Source organism: Anas platyrhynchos, chromosome 20 (genome assembly GCF_047663525.1).
Source record: "Anas platyrhynchos isolate ZD024472 breed Pekin duck chromosome 20, IASCAAS_PekinDuck_T2T, whole genome shotgun sequence".
NCBI lineage: Eukaryota > Metazoa > Chordata > Aves > Anseriformes > Anatidae > Anas > Anas platyrhynchos.
Window position 1 is genome coordinate 7,428,138 of NC_092606.1, and position 20,214 is coordinate 7,448,351.

The following is a 20,214-nucleotide window of genomic DNA, read 5'->3' on the forward strand; positions in this document are numbered from 1 at the left end:
CGTAAATTACCCCGTGAGTCCATGCTGGAGCTGGGGATTAAACCCAGGTCTGCAAAATTCCAGTCAATTACTGCGAGCATGAGGCCACTTGCATCTGCTGACTCCCTGCTCCAGGTACTCCTCTTCTGAAGCAGCAAAGCTACTGCAAAGTGTGAGAGTGGCAGAATTTGGGCTAGTCAGCACTGCTTTTCTAGGCGATGCAATTCACGCGAGCCCTTGAGTAACTAAGGGGTGGCAGGATCACGTACCCTCCTGCTGCTGGGGCCCTGCAAGGAATCCATCAGCCTCGTGAGTTCTTGGGCAGAAATACTGCACTGGGTTTGCCTGAGTGGGGCTCACTGGTGTCGTTTGTGCAAGCAGGGTGGTGACTGAGTGACTGGAGAGGATGAACGGAAGCGAGGACAAGCTTTCCATTACCAAAGATCTGGATTTATTTCTGTTCAGTTGTTGCAAGTCAGAATCCATTCTTTTCATTTTTATTCTTCCTTGCTGTGACACCTTTAAAATCCACGGTACATTTAACTTTTGATTTTCATTTAATACCCTTTAAAGTGATCTAATGCAGACAGATTACGGATGGTGAGGGATACTGTCCTTTGGTGGAAATACCCTATTTAATAAAATATTGGAAGACAGATTAGCTACTCTGTACATTAAAAAAGAAAGATATCCTAAGTTTACATGCTATCGCAGTAAAACTTTATAGGCCTATCAATTTTAGACAGTCACAGTCACCTGAAGTTTTCAAATCACTTTGCAGAGGTAGCTAGCTATCCTAGTTTTGAAATCAGAAATAGTTGTTGATGCAGTTTGCAGTATTTAATGTAGATCTATGTAAATTGCTAGGGGAGGGGGAGGAGAACAGTTTGATCTTAAAATATAATTTGGACTGTTCTCATCTTCTCTTGTAAATGCTGTTTTGATCATTTGTTGCCACCTCCCAGTTTTCAAACATCTCAAGTCTCTCAAAAAGTTCTGGTACTTTTAAAGATAAGGATCAAATTTTATGTATTTTTGTCTCTTAGTTCTCATGCCTTTGACATTCAGGTTTGCAAACTTTTCCCCCTATCAAAGGGCTTTAACGTCTTTCCTATTTTATTTTTAAATGAAAATTGACATTCTCGTTTGATAATGTGACTCTAAGAGCCAAGACTTTAAGAAAAATGCCAAATACCACAATACTTATGGGAATTTGCAAACTTATTATTAATAATGGGCTTCTCTCTCTTCTCTTAAAGTCTCCTGAGATTTTGATGTTTTATCTAAATCCACCCAGATTCTTGTGACCTTTGAAGGTGGTGAGACAGTGAAGAAGCACTTCCTTGGGAGAGGAACTGGAGTAAAACGTGGATCCAGTTTCCACGTTGGACCTCTTTTAAACATCAAATATTTTCAGGTCTAAGGTTCTGTGGCCTGGAGTCTTGTTTTTCCCCCACTCCTTTTTGCTTTGCTGGTAGAATTAAGAATTTGATTTAACGTTATATGCCTGAAAAAATAAAGCATTTAATTTACATTTTACAAGGCAGTTATTGCAGGTTAATTAAATATCAATTGAGTGTTATAGGCCATATTAAGATTTATTAATAACCCAGGAGATAAATCTCCTTGGAATTCAATTAAATGAAAATCACATAAAAATATATGTGCAATTTTATTCATATAATACATAAAACTTGTGAATTATAGTGTAGCATTGTACAGTAACCTGATTAATGGAAATTAATTGCTGAAATAGAGAAAAATCAATTTAAACTTTCTGTAGCAGATACAGAAAGCAAGGTATACTTCTCCCGTACCCTTGGAAAGCTGAGTTTATTCCTGCAATCACAGTGTCGTGCTCCATACTGCAGGATGAGTCTTGGCCATAACTGGGCTCCCTCTCCTTTCCCCTTCCTTTTCTCAGCGTTTTAGGCTTATGGAAGGGAACAACTCTGTACTGCCACTGTGTTCCCAGTGAGTTAATTGTAAGACTGAAGGTCTGAGAGATGAAAGGCAAGGCAGACCGGCATGCTGGTGGGTATCCCTGGCATGGGAAGTGCACGTGGGTTCGTGCCTTGTGTCATGGGTATGATGGTCTCTGTCTGCAAGGGGAAGGCGTGCAAGTGTGTACCAATGGATGTCTTTTGCCCTCGGTGCTTTTTCAAATCTCTCTTTAAACATTCGTAAGATAGTTACCAGCAGAAACTCTGCTAGCCAAATTGCCTGCAAGCTCAGAAGCACACGGTGCACCGGGCTTTTTCCAGGATTAGTGAGTATATCTAGTCCCGTTGGGGAAAGCGAAGCTTCCGATATCAGAGATGAGGTTGAGAAGCTGGACTTGGAAAATATCTTTCCAATATTTGCTGAACGATTGAGGCCTGGCGTGCTGCCATCTGTTCCCAGCGCATCCTGTGTTAAATACTGTCAATATGAGATTATGTTCCAATTACGGTACCAGACTGACTGGTTTAACTCCTACCATGAATCTATTTTCCTTTATTACTATGTACTAACTATGTGACTGATGTACCAGACACCAAAAGAGATGGTCTCTGCCCAGAGGGCTTTGTCTAAAAGAAACATGCCCGGAGAAGACAGAGCGCAATAGAAAATGCAGATGAATGAGTAACTCGGTTAAGATTTTCTTTTTAATTTGGGAATTCTTTGCTTGTTTGTGTGTTTGGCTTGAGTTTTAATGTTACTAAACTTGCTTCTTTCAGACGTTGCACAAGAACAGAGACTTCCATAGAAACTCAAACAGGGTTAGGCATGCGGCTCTTTGAAGTGTGTGTGTGTGTGTTGGGGGGATGAACGCTCAGTACGCACATGGGAACATCGGCAGGCGGAAAACAGAGGAAAAACCACGTTCCAGCTCAGACAACTCCGCCAGCAGACGCCATGGCTCGCGCTGGGGAAGTTTAGCCAGCTTTAAAAAATAGCAGGTGCCTTTCTGTCAGTGCACTCCCTGCTCATCCTCCCTGCTCCTCCAGCAGAGAAGCATGCATCTGTCTCCTCTGTGCTTCATCTCTGCTTCTCCCTGCAATAGTTGTCAGGGATATTAGCATTAAATACTTACTGCCTGGCTTAACTAAGGGGTAAGATAGGATTTAATTTGTATGGCTGAAATCCAATTATATAATGGAGCCCCTGGGGGAAGCAGTTATACCTGCTGAATCTCTTGGATGAGTAATTGTGCACAAAGGCTCCTTTCCAGAAGTAGAAACAGATCTGAAATATTTTTTTTCCTCTTTTTATTTTTTTTTTCCTACTTCTGCTGCTGTTACATAATAGGGCTGGGACCCTGAAAAGAAAAGCCAATGACAACCCAGTGCAGTAGAAAGAATTAAAGCACTGCCAGGAGAAAACAAGTTATAATCTGATAAAATCAAGGATCTAACAGGAAGTCTGCAGCAGCATTAGCTTGGAGGAGCCAAACTGCAGTGCAGCCAAAGGAAGCTTACTCATCTTTTTGGAAAACAGTACAGAGGCTTTGCTGTCTAACTTTTTCCCCCACTTCTACTATGTGCAGGGAAAGGGAATCCTCTGCTTGCTTTTGTCAAAGCTTGGGAGGTGGGTTGGTGTAAAAAAAAAGCTAAGTAGGTAAATTATTCAAGTCCTTTTGAAAAATGCTGCCATTAACTACCTTTAAAAATGCCTGTTCCTTATCCTGTGTGTCATCTGTATCCTGCTAAGCATCAAAATCATAGGTGATGATGAGCAGGATAGGAAGAAAAGCATGATAAGGTTCCCAGAGAGGTTTCTGAAAGGAGGCGAGCATACATTGGTCTCTAGGGTAGTATTGGGACTTGGCAATTACACCACTCAGTACCTTCAGTAACTCCAGAGCCCACAAAGGAATAAAGCAATGGCTCCAAATGGGACTGACAGCATCAGCTCTTGTACTTAGCCAAGTTTTCTCGAAGGTCAGAGTACCATATTTCATTATATTTTGTAATAAAAAGCAAACTTTTATTCTTTTCTGAGTTACCAGTGGAAAAATAATTTTCTTGGTCTCTTTGATGATACACCTATACGAGGATAAAAAGATGAATGCATCCAGGCAGCAGAGGGAGGTCCAAAACTCCAAATGCCACAAACTGAGGACAAACCTGGATGATCAGGTACCCCCAGCCCATCCGTCAGCCTTGCTTTCTGGGTAGGTCTTCGGATTCTTTTTTAAAATAGCTCAAGCCAAAGCTGTTGCAACACTCGAAATCACACGGCGAAGGTACCTGTCTCACAGACTTGCAGCTCCACCCAGTGGCTCTTTTTTGGCAAGATAAAAACAAGGCTTCAGAAGCATCAAAACCTGTTGCAGTCGACGTTGTCGTACTGCAGAGATGCTCTGGCAAAATGCATGAGAAATTGGGTATATATTTCTTTGTCAAATTCTTAGCAAGCTGTCATTTACCATTTAAATTATAGCAGGAAGCTGCCCAGCTAATTGTTAATGAAATAGAAAACCCAGCAATCTTATTACTCCCTTTCTGAAAAACTTCCCAGCGCAAAGGATTGAGTAAAAAAGTAGGGAGCTGATAACTTACACAGTTCAGCTTCCCACATTCTCTATGAACAGATTGTTTGCCCTAAATTTATTTGTCATTTGAAATTATTCATGAATTACCTGAGCAAATGATTTGAGATCTGTGAGCTCATTTTCCCAAGAATTCTCTTGTGAGTATGAATTTCGGTGAAGTTAACTTGGCAGCTCACACGGTATCGCTTCGCTTTCCTTCCTGAGTAATTGCTATGACTAACAAGAAGCAAATCTTGATCATTTCTATCAAAGATATCATGCTGAAACTTGCTTTTTCCAGGAGGATTAGGGAAGTAATTAAAATAAGCTTTTATTTGTGCATATGTACATTGTAACTGTAGGAAAACTCAGGAGGTGGTTACATGTTCACAGACTACAGGAATACTTCAAACATTCTCAAAACAACAAAACCAATTTTAAATTTTAACCAGTATTGTAAAAATAGCCCATTCCTCCAAGCTCAGGTGAAAACTGAAATCTGTTGTGCTTAATGTAGGTCTGTCAGCCCCTCTGCATGCCTTACAGGTAGAGGAACTGGCAAACTGATCCGACCGCAGGCTTTGCTTTTGTTGTGAATCCTCTGTAAGTGCCCACCCCATCCGTGCTAGGAAAATATCTCTGAAATATTGTTCCCCCACAGACTGTAGCTCCAGTGCCACAGAATGAGTTCAGATGCACTCTTCTGCCCAAAGTTCAGGCGTTATTTAGCATAAATGCAGCCCCCAAGACTTTCACCCAAGTTGCTGTCTGCCTTCTGTGCAGCAGCTGAACACAGCCTTTAATTTGTTTTGCTGCTAGAGTGCTACAAGGTAGGAGCATTTGAGTTACAACCTATGTGTAACCACCTCTAAGCTTGGTCAGGTGTCCAGGCACATGGTTAGGATGTAAGGTAGGCTATTCATTGTCAGTACAAGAGACTGCAGGCTTATTTTATAGGAATAACATTTCAAAACAGATATAATCATTCATATGTTAATAATAACAGGAATAATCCTAAAAAGAGGTAGCATTTTTCCCTTTTCCAGAGCTACCTCTTTTCCATCAAGCCCTAAAACAGAGCAAGAACTTGCTGGGTTTCCTTGCTCTTCCAGAAACTATCAGGGAAGACCCCTTGAGTGTGTGAGTCGGTTACAGACATCCCACCAGCTGCCTGAGACCACAGCGTGTTGTGAAGTTCAGCAATGAGCTCGCTCTCTCTTTACCCAAATGTGCTGCTTTAATTCTCCTTCTCGTGAAGATGGGGACAGGATAGGTTCCCTGCAGCTGCTTTCAGCCACTGCGCCGTTCTCTGCTTGCTCTCCTGCCAGGTGAAGAGGGGTTTGTACCCAAAGTGCCTGAAGGCTTTGTCCGTCTCATAGGAGAAGGTGGTGACTATTGTGTTCAGTAAAGGCAAGTTTAGGAACGGCTGCGGCTTCCAGAAAGGGTACAAGAGGACCTTGATTATCCTGTGCAGGTGTATTATCAACCACATCTTCCAGTAAGGGATGTGCGAGCCCAGCCTTATTGAGGGGTCCATAGAAGACAGGATCTGATGCCTGACCAGAAAACCTTTTCTTGGAGTGTCATCATAGCAATAATACACTTGACCGGCGAGTAAGTCTGGTCTCAGCTGCAGGTGCCTTGCTGCAAGAACATGCATCCATGCAACATTCCCTGGAGAAATAAGAGGGGGAGAGAGACAGGCATTCAGGAGGAGCTAGATTTGCCTGTTTCCTCTTAAAATGAATGAGTGCATTGGGTCTGCCTTCTTCGGTGCTGCGAAACAGGGAAAGCACTCATCGTGTTACTCAGCTGTACTGCCGAGAGACAGAGTAGTTAATCCAGACCTCCAAGAGCCTTTAAACCTTTGGTCTCCCCTTTGTGCTGGACAATTAATGTTCCTTGTGATACCGGTTCACGCGAAGCGAAAGGGCAGTGTTTTGTAGTGAGAGCAGGATGAATGGGAGGCAGAGCTTGAGGGTTTTATTCCTGGCTCTGCTGAGAGCCTTTGAAGAAGTCACTTGATTTATCTAGGCCTGGTTCTTCCATTACAGCATTTTCAAACTACTGTTATCTGCACTTTTGGAAAAAGACATATAAGTGAGCTGCACAGAAATAACTAAAGCCCTGCATGATTTAATGGTGAGTTACACTCCCCTGTAACGCATTCAACACCACAACAAACTATTTCAATAGGTTTCATGTGTAGTCTTTCGTGCTTGCAAGAATCACTTATGTATTACAGTCTTTTTATTTTTTTTCCAAGGAATGTTTTTCCTAAGTTATAAATAGTTAATGTAATTTCTTGTAATGAAAATATGTCTTTTCAAACAACAAAAACATTTTTAAAATATTCCCGAATTTCTGTCTTCCCCAATAAAATCATTGAAAGGTTACCAAAAAAAAGTTCCTATTATTCTTTTCTGCTATTTTTTTTTCTAAACATTTTTCCCTACATTGAGGGGAAGAAAAAAAAGAAAGCCCTTCGCAAGAAAAAAAAATATTAAAAATGTAAACATCTATATTAAAAATTCTTTTAGCAAGACCAAGCTTTGTGGTTATAAAAATATTTGTGTTCAATCCCCATACTCATCTTTCTGTCATCAGGAGTTATGGGTAAGCTGCAATGGAAGATCTCCTGGGACCAGAACAGCCAGGCAGCACCACAAGCAGAGAGATCAGTCACTCACCCACATACGTGGAATTGCGCTCGGTGTTTTCAGGCTCCAGGTAGTTCAACACATCATTCCTGGCTTTGGCAAACAAATACAGGTCTCGCAGAAATGTTGCCTTCTCCCCATATACTGTGTTCGCACGGATGATGCAGGTTGTGAGTTTGCCACCATTGCTCAGCTGAAATATCAGGGAGGGATGTTAGTGAGCAATGGATTCAGAGCTAAAACCTTCCACAGTGATGTTGTGTGTGTCAGATGAAACCAAAAATCTTGGGGAAATTGGGCTAGAGGAGTCAACCTTTACAAACTTTGGCTGGACAGCTAGGGCCTGGTTTGGATCCTTAGAAATGCAATGAGGTGCCCACTTGATTTTATTTATTTTTAACAAAGCACACCTGCATATGGGTGGTGTTCACTCAGAAAGTTCAGGTGGAGGGTGCTAACAGCATTAACTCCTTCTGCAGCTGAGGTGTGAAGGAATATTTGCAACAACCAAAACTGGGCTGACCTCAAACTGTAACCAGGAGAGAGAGCTGCTCCAGGCAGGACAGAAGTTGCATTTTTATGTTCTGCTTCATCCTCTAGAAGGACTCATCTGTGTGCTGACTACTGGGAGTCCGAAACAACTAGGCAGCCAACTTAGGTAGGTGGCTGGGTCTGGGTAATATTAAATAATAAATACTGTTAAATCACTCAGGCATGTCTGAAAACACATTGTTATGTGCAGTATGAACCAGGTGAACCTGGTTTTGTAGGTCTTAAGTTTACACAGTGCTTTTCAAAGCCCCGCTCCTTTTGGTGGAGTTTAAGCATAGGCATGAAGGGCAGCACTCTTTGATCTTGCAAGTGCTTGGCAGGCAGGCTCAGCCTTTGGTAAACTCTGGGGATTTTGGTATGCATATCCAGTCGAGGAAGCAGTTGGATATGAGCTGTGGGACCTTTCTAACCATCTGTCTCCTCCCACTCATCCTGTGCTGCAACACCAGGGGTGCTACCATTGATTTTTGTACCTTTTTTCCATTGGCTTCAAATACAAGTTTTTCTGCCATGGCCTTCGTCTTCCCGTAAGGAAGCTCCACTTCCCCGCTGTATTTGGTGTCCTCGTTTCCTCTGGAATAGATTGCAAGATGCTGGGTGACTGTGGAGGTGGAGCTCGGGGCTGGGAGACGTTTGTCATAGCGTGATTTACTCTGCAGCCCCTGCCCTCCAGGGACTTACCTCTGGTGGGGAATTGTATGGGTCTAAGATCCTTGCTATGGTCTGGGAGAAATAAATACCAGGCAATTCTGCAGGGTTAGGCAAAAGTGGGTTCATAGGGCAGGTTTGCATGATTTGATGTCTGAGAGTTGGATTTGCTTTTGTCTAATACTGTGTGATTGAAGCAAACAATATGCTGGCAGGCAAATTAGAAGGCAGTGCAGTTACCTTTTTAAGCAACTCTCAAGTGGCTGAGCAAGGTGGAAAGAGCACAAGATGATGGAGGGCAGGAAAATGAGAGCAATCCTACTTTTTTTTTTTTTTTTTTTTTTTTTCCATTAGAGGTAGCAAGAAGCCTCTTATGAGCTATAAACTAAAAGAAGCTGCTGCTGCTTAATTTTCTCATATTGTAGATTAGAGTTGGGAGACATTTGCTGGTGATGCAAAAGCTGCTAGTGGGCTTGTGGAAGGTGTGCAATCACCAGATTTGTGCTGAGGTTATTCCTTCATCTTCCCTAGCAGATTGTGCTTGAGGGAAGAGCAAAAATGTAGGTCCACGATCTAGGGCAAGCAGGGCTTGGAGCCATCTGGGGACCCTTGGCTGTGACTGCGGAGGAAGGCAACATGCTCCTCAGCTGGCCGTGCCTCCTAACTTGCAGCAGTGAGGAGGGGAGTCAATGGGATCCATCAAATAACTGCCCTCCCAGGCCTGGAAATAATTCCAAGGAGAACCAAGAAAGCAGCTACCATTTTGTCCAAGTGTTGTAATTAGCACATTAGTCCGTTCTAGGATTTGGTTCAGAATTTGCGTTCTTCTCATTTTTAAATAATTTTCCTCTATATTTTTTCTCTCCTACAGAAACTCACGCTAGGCAAACACCAGGCTTGGGATACCCCCATGCAGGGCAGTGAAGAGCCATCGTGCTCCTGTTGCAGGTGGGCTCAGAGCCACTTCTGGAGAGGCCTGCAACAAGGTCGTGCAGCCAGTCTGCAGCACGGGTCTTTTTGCCAAGCTCTGGGCCTCAGCAAAGCAAACTCTGACTCAGGCTCCCTCTCTGACCTTGGGCAACTTGCTTGCTTTTTTCTGTGCTCAGATCCCCACATGTAAAACCCGGATAATGCTGCTGCCTTTCTTCTGCCTGTTTGGCAGTCTGGTATCTCGTGTGTCAGATATCCCAGCTGAGATCAGGGCCGTCTTGTGCTGCAGCAACAGAAATAAATTAGGAGCTTCAGAAATACAGCCTCCCCGTGCACCCCTGGCTTTTATCACAAAGCCCTCCTCCTCTTCCCTGTGTTTACGGGTGATGAGCAGGAGACAAACCAGAAAACAAGCACGACAAAAGATTGATTGTGCGCGGTTTGTTGTGACCCCAGGAGAGGCTCAAGACAATTAGAGGGGTTATCTAGAAGTTCTAGTTTTAATTGCTTTCTTTTTATATCTGAATTTATTTTTTGCCTTGCAAAGCTTTTAAAAAGCAGCAGCTTCACCAAGGGGCAACCTGCCTGTCATTCCTGGGCTGCAGAGCTCTGCTCGTATTTGCCTTCCCCCACCCCTTTTGAAGCTTAGTAGTAACAAAGAGCTCAGCATAATGCTCTTGCTTTTCAAAACGATCACAGATAACTGAACGCTAATAAGACTGGAGCAGCATTGTCAGAAGGTATCTCAGCGGTGGCTGTCTCAGAGGGATTGAGACTGACAGAGGCATTTTCTATTATTGTAGGATGCTGAGGTGTGAGCATTATCCCTGCACCCATCACCCTGTCCAGACACTAATCATCCTTTGTCTGTGTCAATTCCCCAGCATGTAAAAGTGAGTTAAATAAAATTATACAAGGAACGAGAGAGAAAGGGGACAGAGAAAGAGAAAAAGGAAGTAAGGCAGGCTGGATCATGCTCTGAGAGGGAAAAGAGCAGAACAGATTGGGTGGGGATGGGGAAACAGCACCTGTGCTTTCAGTCTGGACATGGACATATTACATTGCCTTGCAGTCATCACTGGGTTCCCTAGTGGGACAAGTGGCGTAATTTTTATGTGGGTGCCTCTTCTCCCACTTTAATTCCAGGAGCTTAAGGTGAAAATCATCAGAGAACAAGAACCACTCTCAAAAGCAGGCTTTCTCCCAGCACGATGGGAAAACGTGAATGTGTTCTGTAAAATGAGATAAAGGCAGTGATTTTATTTGTGTTTGTGACAGGGAAGGATTGGGAGTTGAGAGGATGGTCAGCTCCGTGAATGAACCTCAGTGTGGATGGGTATCATTACTTGGGCATCATTACAAGGCCAAGGACTGTCCTCTCAAGCAAGATTTGGGGTAGATTTCTCAAATCACCTACTCACATGCATCTCAAATCACAGGGCTAAAAATTCAAACAAGGACATACATTCATTTTTAGAAGTGATTTAGATATGTTAATGACCAAATTCCATAGCCTTTCAATAACACCAGATCATTTTGTACTCATGCTCCCAAGTGGGTTGAGGTTTCCTGCTCTCGGGGATTTTTTTTCCATAAGACATTTATTTCTATGGATTTGGGTGCTTAAATGCTGTTCAGAACTGGGTTATGCCTTAGTTTACTTGCAAGTATGAAATTTAGGCTTGTAGGTCATTTTAAGTTATGTCTTAAGCAGCCTTTTCTAGCTAGGCTCAAATTTCTAGAGCCAAGAGACTGAAGCCAGCTGTGTCTAGACTGGCTGCCTGTAGAGACAAAACTTGGTTTTGAGCCAGTTCCCCTTGCACACAAGTTTCCATGGTTTGAGCAGTCTGTATAGATACAACTGTGCTTGAAATCAGCAAACAGCCTTACAATGGTGTGTATCAGACTTGCCCCTATCTCCACCTGCCTTCAAATGTAATGTGGCTTCAGCTCTTGGTCTTCAGTAATATCAGCCCAGTTCAAGGTGCAAGTCCTCGTGCCCCATGAATACAAGAGGTACCCAGATCCTGAGCAGGAATGTCAGCTGGTTGTGAAAGGCTATTCTGGATATCAAAGAGAAAAAAAAAATACCCACCCCAATATTGGCATCTTCACATTGTTCCAAATCCCACCTTTTGCCCCAGGAGGGCTTCTAAGCTCTACTACATCCTCTGAGTCTGTGGGTTAGTCTTGAAGGAGCCACATGCAGAAGAGGTGGGTTTAGCATGTATCAAAAAGCAGAAAGTCCAGGAGTTAACCCTGGCAAACGCCTCCCAGGGAAAGGTATTTTGAGGGATAGGGTGCCATTACCAGGTCAGAGCCTGGTCACAGAGAGTGCAGCTACACAAGAACACTGCAATTGCACACCAAATGCAGCTGTGGCCCAAGACTATGTTAACAAAGTACCCTCCCTCTGAGGTCATGCTGAAATAGTCCATATGCATTTGATCTCTTGTTACTAGGAGCTTGGTGCAGGTTCACTAGCAATTCACTGTGGAGCTGAAAAAGAGGAAAGTGGGTTGGTGACAGAACACCTGCCCTTTGGGTCAACTCAGTGTGAAGTGAGTGAAAACTCAGACCCAATAGCAGGGTGAAACTCAAGCTTGTCAAACCCTGAGCAGCTCAGATCTAATACCAAAACTGATTTTAGGGCTTAGAGGAGCAGGTCCATAGCACATGGAGGACAGCCTGGAGGTGCAGCTGGGTCCTACATCTCTCAGTCAACTTTCTGGTCAAGTTTTGGCTGGGAAGGGCTGTGATTCTTGAAGATGAAGAGCAAAGAGGGATTTCTAAGGAGGAGTAAAAGAATCAAGAGGAAGAAGAACACATGTTGTCCTTTGGAGACACAGCAAAATTCTTCAGCTGTTTGCAGCTTCGTTGCTGTTTAACTGGAAATCCGGAGTGATTCAAAAGATTTGTTTGGCCTTACCTGCACATGGGCTCACACAAGGTGTTAGGTCCCACCGCAGCGATGGAGCTTGTGTAGACAACATATGGGATGTTCAGGACACAGCAGGCCCTTAACACGTTTTCAGTACCTGAGGACAAACATCATCTGCCTTGCTTTGGTTTCTGTTATGCAAGTCAAATGAGATTTCCAGACTTGAGACTCTGACTTGGACTAGATCCATCCTTTTCATGGCCAAAAAAATGTAAAGCCATAGGTCAAGGTTGCTGCTCCTCAGGTACATTTGCACCGGTATGGATGTTTTATAACATGAGAGCCACAGCTACATCTTTAGCTATAAAGTGGCTTAATCTCTATGGCTATTAGCATCTGACATAACTTTGACTTAATAGTTGTTAAAAAAAGAAGCTGACAGCTTGGCAGAGCAAAATTCCATGTTGTCCATCTTTTTTTGATACATGAACAGACTGTCAAATGGTGAATTGCAGCCTTCTGGCAAAATAATTGGTGTTTTAGTTGCATACATGTATACTGCTCTATGGAAGTGACTGTAGGGTGAAAAAACATTGCAACAGACTCCTCCTGGTAGCTACAAAACATTAAATAAAATAGTAAGTGCAGCTTACAAGTCCACATGAAATCCAGATGAAACTGAAGCATGGTTTGGTTCAAGAAAACCATGGGCAGAAATCTCATAATACATTTCATACAGTCCTAGGCTGAGTCTCCCATGTGAAACAAGGAAGCAACAGAGCAATTTGGTACCAAAAAGCCCCCCTTTTTTTGTCATCTTTGTTCAGATAAAGTATTTATTCCTTTTTAGGAATATAGGAACAGTATCTGTCTAGGGGAATAAGGACAGATTTGACAGTAAAAATAGTAAAATCCAGCATTGATCTTAGCTTGCAATGTTCCGAGTGTCATTAGTTTGCACATGTTATGGACAACCTAGTGACTTGTGTCTTGGTTTTTCAACTTAAAAGAGCTGAGAATTTGCTACTTGAGCGAAAGCTGTAACTGGTTTGCTTCAGGTAGTGTGGTAACCAGACAGCAGTCAGGTTAACTAGTACTGAGGGCAGCATCTATGCTTCTTCTGGCTGAACTTGTGGGTCAGTGTGTGGTTTTGTGTTTTTTTTTTTCTTTTTTTTTTTTTCTCTTAAGTGATTTGCAACTCTTCCAGGGAGGGTTTTGCAATTATGATTCAATCAAGCTGATTCTACAATAGCCTGAATGACAACAACAAACCCATGGATGCATATTGATGGGCCTTCAAATCTGATAAGGCAGATCTTAAAGGAAGCTGCCGATAGAGTTGGTTTCGGGAAGTCTCTGCACTATTCATACCTGGCTAATCAGGATCTGCCCTTGAGCCGTGCTGCGGATCTTGCTCAGGAGGGCTTGCAATTTCTATTCTTGTTCTTAAAGGCATGATCTTAAATTATCAAGGAAATCCTGAGTTTAGGATAATTTCAGAGAGCATGAGTCAATATGAAGACCTGGTAGAAAACAATTTACTTATTCATTGGCCTGTCACTATACAAAGTTTACTGAGAACCCCTGTAGATAAATATCACTGGAAACAGATAAGTTAAAATCCATTCAGCTTAACAAAAAACAGATTAAAGAGACTGACTAGATGGAAAAAGCAATTCTTGTAAGAGAGGGCTCCTCAGTCTAGTCAAGACTGTAACACGATTCAGAAACCAGTGGTTGAAACAGAGAAGGAACAAAGCAGAACAAAGGTGTAAATTTTTGCCAGCACTAGTAATTAGCGGTAGCCACACTAATACTCCTAAGCATCGTTATGGCTTGCTGAAAGACTTGATAGATAGCCCATTAACTTGCTGTCCTTAATTCTAGGCAAAAGTCCTTTGAAAAGGCATAGCCAATTTAGCCACAAATTATTGGGCTTAAGGCAGTAATTGGATGAATTTCTGTGGCCTGAGCTGCACAGAGGAGCCAGCTAAGATAATGTAGTTGACCTGTCCTGACTTTTTTCCCCCCTTCTATGAAGTTTACAGTAGGTGTCAAACACAATTCAGTTTTATTCTTTTACCTGCTACGATTAATGGAAAAGTTCAGGCTAATCTCTGCATTTAAGACTCTGAGCAGTCCTAGTGGAGGCCGCAGCCTGAGTTTGGGGAGGCCCACATGAAGCTATCCAAGGGAAGGCACAAGTGCAGAACAGATCAGCTGCAGGTGAGGCTCCTGCTGAGCCGCCTCCAACTGCTCCCGAAGAGGCGCTCAGCCACCAGTCACGTTGCAGAAACACGGGCTGTGCGGTGTTCTGGTGCTGTCAGAAATATCTGACAGAGGTTTGGTTTGCTGAACAGGGGAGTTGCCCGAGTTCACTGTTATCAGTGGAAACCTCAGTGCACTAAAATACCTTGCTCATAGCAAGCAGACAATGAGGAGGAAGATCTCAGCCATTAAAAGGCAGCAGGAACCCTCAGGCTCTGGGTATTCTTGGTACACACACACAATACAGGCTCTTAAAAGCATCTGGTTTTGAAAACAACTACAGCAATGAATGGATGGAATTTAAATGTTGCCCTTGAATATATCAGAAAGTAGGAGTAGCCCTAAGCAGTAACCAAGTGAGATGTGTGCATGCATGTATATACAGTATGTATGTGTATATACACATATATCTGTAAAATTGTTTCCTTGTGGTTAACAGCTATTCTAGTAGCTAACAGCCTGAGGTGCCATTGGAATTGCTGCTGTAATAGGGATTTCATTATCTTTATAGCCCATACTTATTTCACAGATTTATGATCAAGTTTTCTTTAAGCAGATCTTGCACCTAACATGAAATCAGCTCTTGGTGATAGAAAGAGTCATGGAGATCTTGGCTGTGTGTGGCTTGTAGATATGTAATAGTTGCAACCTCTGTGACTATTAAAAATAACATCACTCCCTTATAGCATGGATGCAGCTCAACTGATAGCTACCCTGTACCCCCACCTGTGCAAGACTATTTTCTGACCCCCAGGGAAGCCACAAAGTATTTAGAACAGGGGTTAATTTTTGATCGCTGTCTTTCTCACATACCTGTAGTGAGAAGAAACTGTTTAGTATGTTCTGAATCAGTATTACTAGTGAAAGTTATACCCCTGATTAGAATAACTTACACAGTATCTGGCTCCACATCTGACTTCATTAGATTTAGCTTTACAGCTGTGCAGAGGAGCAGCACAGCCTGCCCTGAGCAACAGAGGGAAAAAGCAGAAACCCCCCTGCTGGAAGTGCACCTTTCTCATCTCACAGCAGAGTGGTGCTTGTGGCATTCAGGGGACACAGGAGCACGAAGTCAGAGCGGATACATATGTTGTAGCCTCTTGTATGACTCCACACCAAGGCGTGTGAATTTAAGTCTGTATTTAATTGCCTGTTTTAAAGAGCTTACCCCCAACGTTGACAGCTTTCATTTCCCAGAAGGGCACAGTGTTTCTGTAGTCCACAATAGCAGCTGTGTGAATAACCACGTGAACACCCCGCATGGCAGCAAGGAGCAGATTGTAGTCTCGAATGTCTCCTTTCATCACTGTCACATGAGTGGTAGCTGGAGAAGAATAATATAAGCATAAATGCAGGGGGGAAAAAATACAAAACAGCATCCTCACCTTCTTGCAGGATGAAGATCCTACTTGGAAAGCTTTCCTCTCTGCAGGGCAAGCAGCAGCACGCCGACAACTCTGCCATTTGAATACATCACACCAGGGAAAAATACATCCCCGCTTTCTGAACCCCAAGAAACCAGATCTGCATCTGGTTTAATTCAGCACAGCACTTTGCCAGTTTGCACCAACTGCGTGTCAGAATAACTGCAGCTGTCATTGCACATCTCTTACATGCAGACAAGGACAGAGCTGAGCGAGGCTGGGAGACGGCTGGCCCGGAGCTGCAGCTGGCAGCGGGACTGGCTGCTGGACATGTGAACGGGGAGGCTGTCCCACACAATTTCCTGAAGGCAGAAAACTTCTAGAGTGTGGTGGGAATAACACCAAGCAAGCTTGAGGGACATTGCACAAAGCTTTATTTAAATTGCAGATAGTATAGGTGGGAGTGGAAAATAATGTAACAGGTCAGATGAAGTTTCATAGGGAATTCCTCTCTTTGAGCCATTCAGAAAGCTGGTTTGTTGTTTTTTCCTTCTCCTTGTCTCTCAAAATAGCTGCTCCATACACAGCTATTGTTGGCATCTACTACTAGTTTTCATGCTTTGAGATGGTGTTGTAACATCTCAGTGGGATTTTTCCCTTTTTCTGTGGTTGGGAATAGGCCAGCAAGAAGCTGGGTCAGGAAGCTGTGCTCCCCAGGACTTTTGTAACAAGGCAGGCAGCCACAGGGCTGCCTTGGGGCAAAGGTGTCTCCTCTGCCCTGGGCTGGGGGCTTCCAGCAGAGCCCCACACAGCCAGGAATCAGGGTAGTGATTTCTGAAGGATCAAGCACAGGACCAGCTCAGGGAACAGTGTGTGACTCCAGCTATAGAAGTGTTATGACCTGGAAACCCTCAGTGAACTACTGTAAGTACAAGGGGATAAAAGATCTTGTCAATTCAAAGGAGGGTGAAAACTGAGGATGCTGGGTTTGCATTTGCCTAGAAGCATAGGACATAGGGAAAGGCAGAAGTTTAACAAAAGCATTAAGATGATTTCTTAAGTAGCATCACCAAAATTTGGTGAATTAGCCCATAGCAGTAGGATATTTAATATTAACAGAATATTAAATTCAGCACAAATAGAGGGGAAGAGAAGGAAGATATTGCCCATATAGCAGAGAGGATATGCTTGCCTGGAGAGCAGAGGAAGATGCTCCTGCTGAAAGGCTGTGCTGGTGCTGAAGGGGGAGTAGAGTCAGCAGCCTCATGGTGGGGGCAGCTTGCTTCTACTTAGCCATGAGGAAAAGCCTGCTACAAGTTGGGCTGAAGTGTTATATAGCTCCTTTCTAATCACTGTCTTAGGGCAGCTGGTGCAATTAAGACCAAGGAGAGACCAACAAGGGCTCAGCTGTAAGGAGGGAGGTGGCAAGCACCAAGAGAAATTTTCAAATTGATAACACTGGTGAGTGTTATCTGGGACTGCTAACGGGGTAATGGGTGTAATTGCAGCTTTATTGCTCTATCAGATAGTTTGGAGGACTTTTGGAGGAGGTGTTGAAATAGAACAAATGAAACACCTGTGCTTAGAAAGGAGGTAAAGAAGAGCCAGGGAATTATGGAACAGCTTAACTTCAACATGAGGAATTTCAGGACTTAAACAACATGTGTGTAAGCACCAGTGGGATAACCTGGAGAACAGTAGCAAGTGACACAGATCTGGCAAGAATGAATCATGTCAGATAAATCTCCTTTGTTCTTATGACAAGCTAGCAGGCTGTGTGGATGTAGTGGAACAGGTCAACGTCATCTATCTTGATTTTAGAAGGGCTTTGGAAACTCTGTGTCATTCTCATACGCAAGTCAGTCAAACGTGGTCTAAGCAAGCCACACGAGGGTGAGCACAAAGCTGGCTGAGTTACAGCTCCCAGGGAGCTGCCAGCTGTGGGAGGTGGCTGCCCTGAGGCTCTCCAGTGCTTATTGCTGTATTTGGGTCTTTTTATTGTTTTCATCAAGAACCTGGCGTATTTGTTCATTAAATCAGCAGATAACATCAAACTGGGAGGGACTCAAAGTACGCTGGAGGATTAGAGTACAAGCTGATTGTAACTAATGGAGTCTGAAGGAAAAAAAAAAATAAGGGTGAAATATGAAAATATGATAGGGACAAAGAGCAGATACTGGGCTTAGTAGGGAAGAGGCAGCGGGCCCAACCCAATTCATGAAAGGGTTAGGTTGGGCTTGATTGCCTATTGCCACAGTCATGCAGCTGGGCAAAAGGCATAATTGTATCAACAGGCATAAACGGGGAATAGATTGTGGGACAGAAGAAAACTCCTGGCTTCTGTCTTGCCCTTGGTGCCACCTCTCCAGAAGAGAGCAGTGCCCAGAGATACAAAACGGTGAACCACGGAGAAGGAATATCAGCCCTTTTAGCCTAAGGGCTAAAGGCAGGGATTATGGGAGCTCCTTAATGGTTAAACAGCTTTCCCCTTCAGTTTTGGGTAATTTTAATGCAACTGGCTACATGAAGCCCGAGGAAAGCAGTATGGTGATTTCGTCTGTGGAGGAAGTACTTCTGATAGTGACGTTTCCCTGAGAATCTTTTAACTTGCTGAAGTCCCTCTCCTCCTTATCAATACCTCTTATCAGATAGGAGCTCCCATGTCACTTTTTTTTTTTTGTCTCATTCAAAGCAGGCTGAGGGTTTGGGCAGCCCACCACCAACTGCAGAGAACTGTGAGCTGTGTTGGCTTGTTTGGGGTGGATGCTCTCAGATCCAGTAAAACGGGTTGCTTTTCCCCAGCGTATCTCACTGTAATCAGCCCTGCTGAAACTTCAGAAGGCAGCACTCAGGATATGATCAAATGGATTAATTTAGTATCTTGGAGCATATTTACTGAGCCTCACCTCTTCCACTTTTTGCACAGCACAGTCAGACTATAGGTTTCTCTCAATTATTAATTTATTTCACGGTATCTCTAGCAGACACTGAGCTTCTGAGCACTGATTCTATTATTGTAAGGTATTTGGTTGTCGTGTCAGAATTGCTAACTGGTTGGAGCAGGTCAGGAGCATGGGGGTTTGAGTGGGTGAGCAGAACCAACTGGGCAGCCAAGATCCTGTGTGAGGTCCCCAGGGAGTGTTTCTTCTTACAGCTGGTACTTTGTGGGGACTCGTCTCCTCCCTGTGATAGACCGACTGCTGCTGCTCCCTGTGGAGCATTTTGCTTTGATGTGGTGCAGTGCTGAACCCGCTCCCCTCCCCACCCCCCCAAGCTGGAAGTTATGCTCCATGCAGGCTGCTTAATCCAGGTTCCTTCCCCGTAACTGGCATCTCCAGTAAAATACCCGCTGTCTTGAAAGAGGGAGGGTTATGGCTGCTAAATACAAGATGATGCCCTTGCCTTACCTGGGATGAATTTTTCTTCTTCTCTTGCTCCTGAATCAAAAACTCTGACCTCTTTGATGTAGTCTTGTTGAGACAGGAGCTCTACAATCTTTTCACCAATAAAACCACATCCTCCTGTCACCAGGTAGACCTGGGCTCTATCCGTTTCTGAAGACATTTTTGTGGTTGAGGAGTACAGAGAAGATTGCGGCCAAGATCCTATCGTGCGCTGTTGATCCCTGTGTGTTTTCTGAACGAAGTCTGAAGTTTAACCTTCACAAAGTGTAACTGGCTGAACATTAACTCCAACCAGTAAGCCAGGTTTTTGTTGGCACAGTCACACAAGCGCTGCCCCAGACACACTGATGCTATGTACGGGCCAGTTCTGGGCTTTCTGACTCAGCCTTTCCCTTCCACCCTGGTAGCGTGGGATCAGTGGGACACCTCCAGCTTATCTTGGTACGTGGCCAGTCTCAGCCCAAAATAGTGATGCCAGGTGTTCTCCATCCTGGACAGCCCTGGCCCATCATAGCCTAGACCTCTCTGGGGGCTGTGCAAAGGCTGCATGTCCTAGAGATGCACTCAGGGCATTCAGCTTTTAGTATGAAGCTACAAAAAGATCTCACGTGCGTGCACTAATGACTTTGTATAGATGGTGAAACAGCAGCAGATTTAGCCAGTGCTTTGCCACATTGTGAAAAACACAGGCAGGCTCAAGACCAGGCATTTGTAATGTCACAGGCACCAGCTCTGACTTTTTGGTCCTCCAGTATGGCTTCCATGAATTCATTCTCTGAGTTGGACTGTACACACATGATTGCACATTTAAGAGGCGAAAATCCACTTAATTTGAAAATGTCTAGTAGTAAAGGCACTAGCACAGCCTTTGGCAAATTGTTGCAGTAGTTAATCACTGGCATTGATAAAGGAGCGGATGGACTGCTGTGTGTTATCTGCCAGACAGCGGCCAATACGCCTTTGCCTTACTACACTGTAAAGGCTGTGTGCTATCCAGCGTGTCATGTGGATC

The 20,214-nt window shown here is 43.8% G+C and overlaps 1 protein-coding gene across 3 annotated transcripts; it reads right to left on the minus strand.

Annotated features, from left to right (window-relative positions):
• Positions 1-1,632: 1,632 nt before the first annotated feature.
• On the minus strand, positions 1,633-19,449 carry LOC101794290 (3 beta-hydroxysteroid dehydrogenase type 7). 3 transcript variants are annotated; one of them, XM_013107521.5, is made up of 6 exons: positions 19,206-19,449; positions 15,603-15,758; positions 12,215-12,323; positions 8,181-8,280; positions 7,186-7,348; positions 1,633-6,169 (listed from the first exon to the last, which is right to left on the minus strand). In XM_013107521.5, exons 1-6 carry the CDS (start codon positions 19,360-19,362, stop codon positions 5,733-5,735), a joined length of 1,122 nt encoding a protein of 373 aa, XP_012962975.4. In that variant the 5' UTR covers positions 19,363-19,449; the 3' UTR covers positions 1,633-5,732. The 3 variants fall into 3 exon arrangements, with proteins under 3 accessions (XP_012962975.4, XP_012962977.4, XP_027301770.3); XM_013107523.5 differs by lacking the exon at positions 19,206-19,449 and adding an exon at positions 16,991-17,115; XM_027445969.3 differs by lacking the exon at positions 19,206-19,449 and adding an exon at positions 15,844-16,005.
• Between the last annotated feature and the right edge of the window lie 765 nt (positions 19,450-20,214).

Excerpts from the sequence above, each read along its gene's own strand:
- LOC101794290 (XM_013107521.5), bottom strand. The coding sequence starts at position 19,362 with ATGTCTTCAGAAACGGATAGAGCCCAGGTCTACCTGGTGACAGGAGGA. Across the intron at positions 15,759-19,205 it reads AGAAGAAAAATTCATCCCAG|CTACCACTCATGTGACAGTG; the intron begins GTAAGGCAAGGG and ends ATTCTTCTCCAG. Across the intron at positions 12,324-15,602 it reads GAAAGCTGTCAACGTTGGGG|GTACTGAAAACGTGTTAAGG; the intron begins GTAAGCTCTTTA and ends GTTTGTCCTCAG.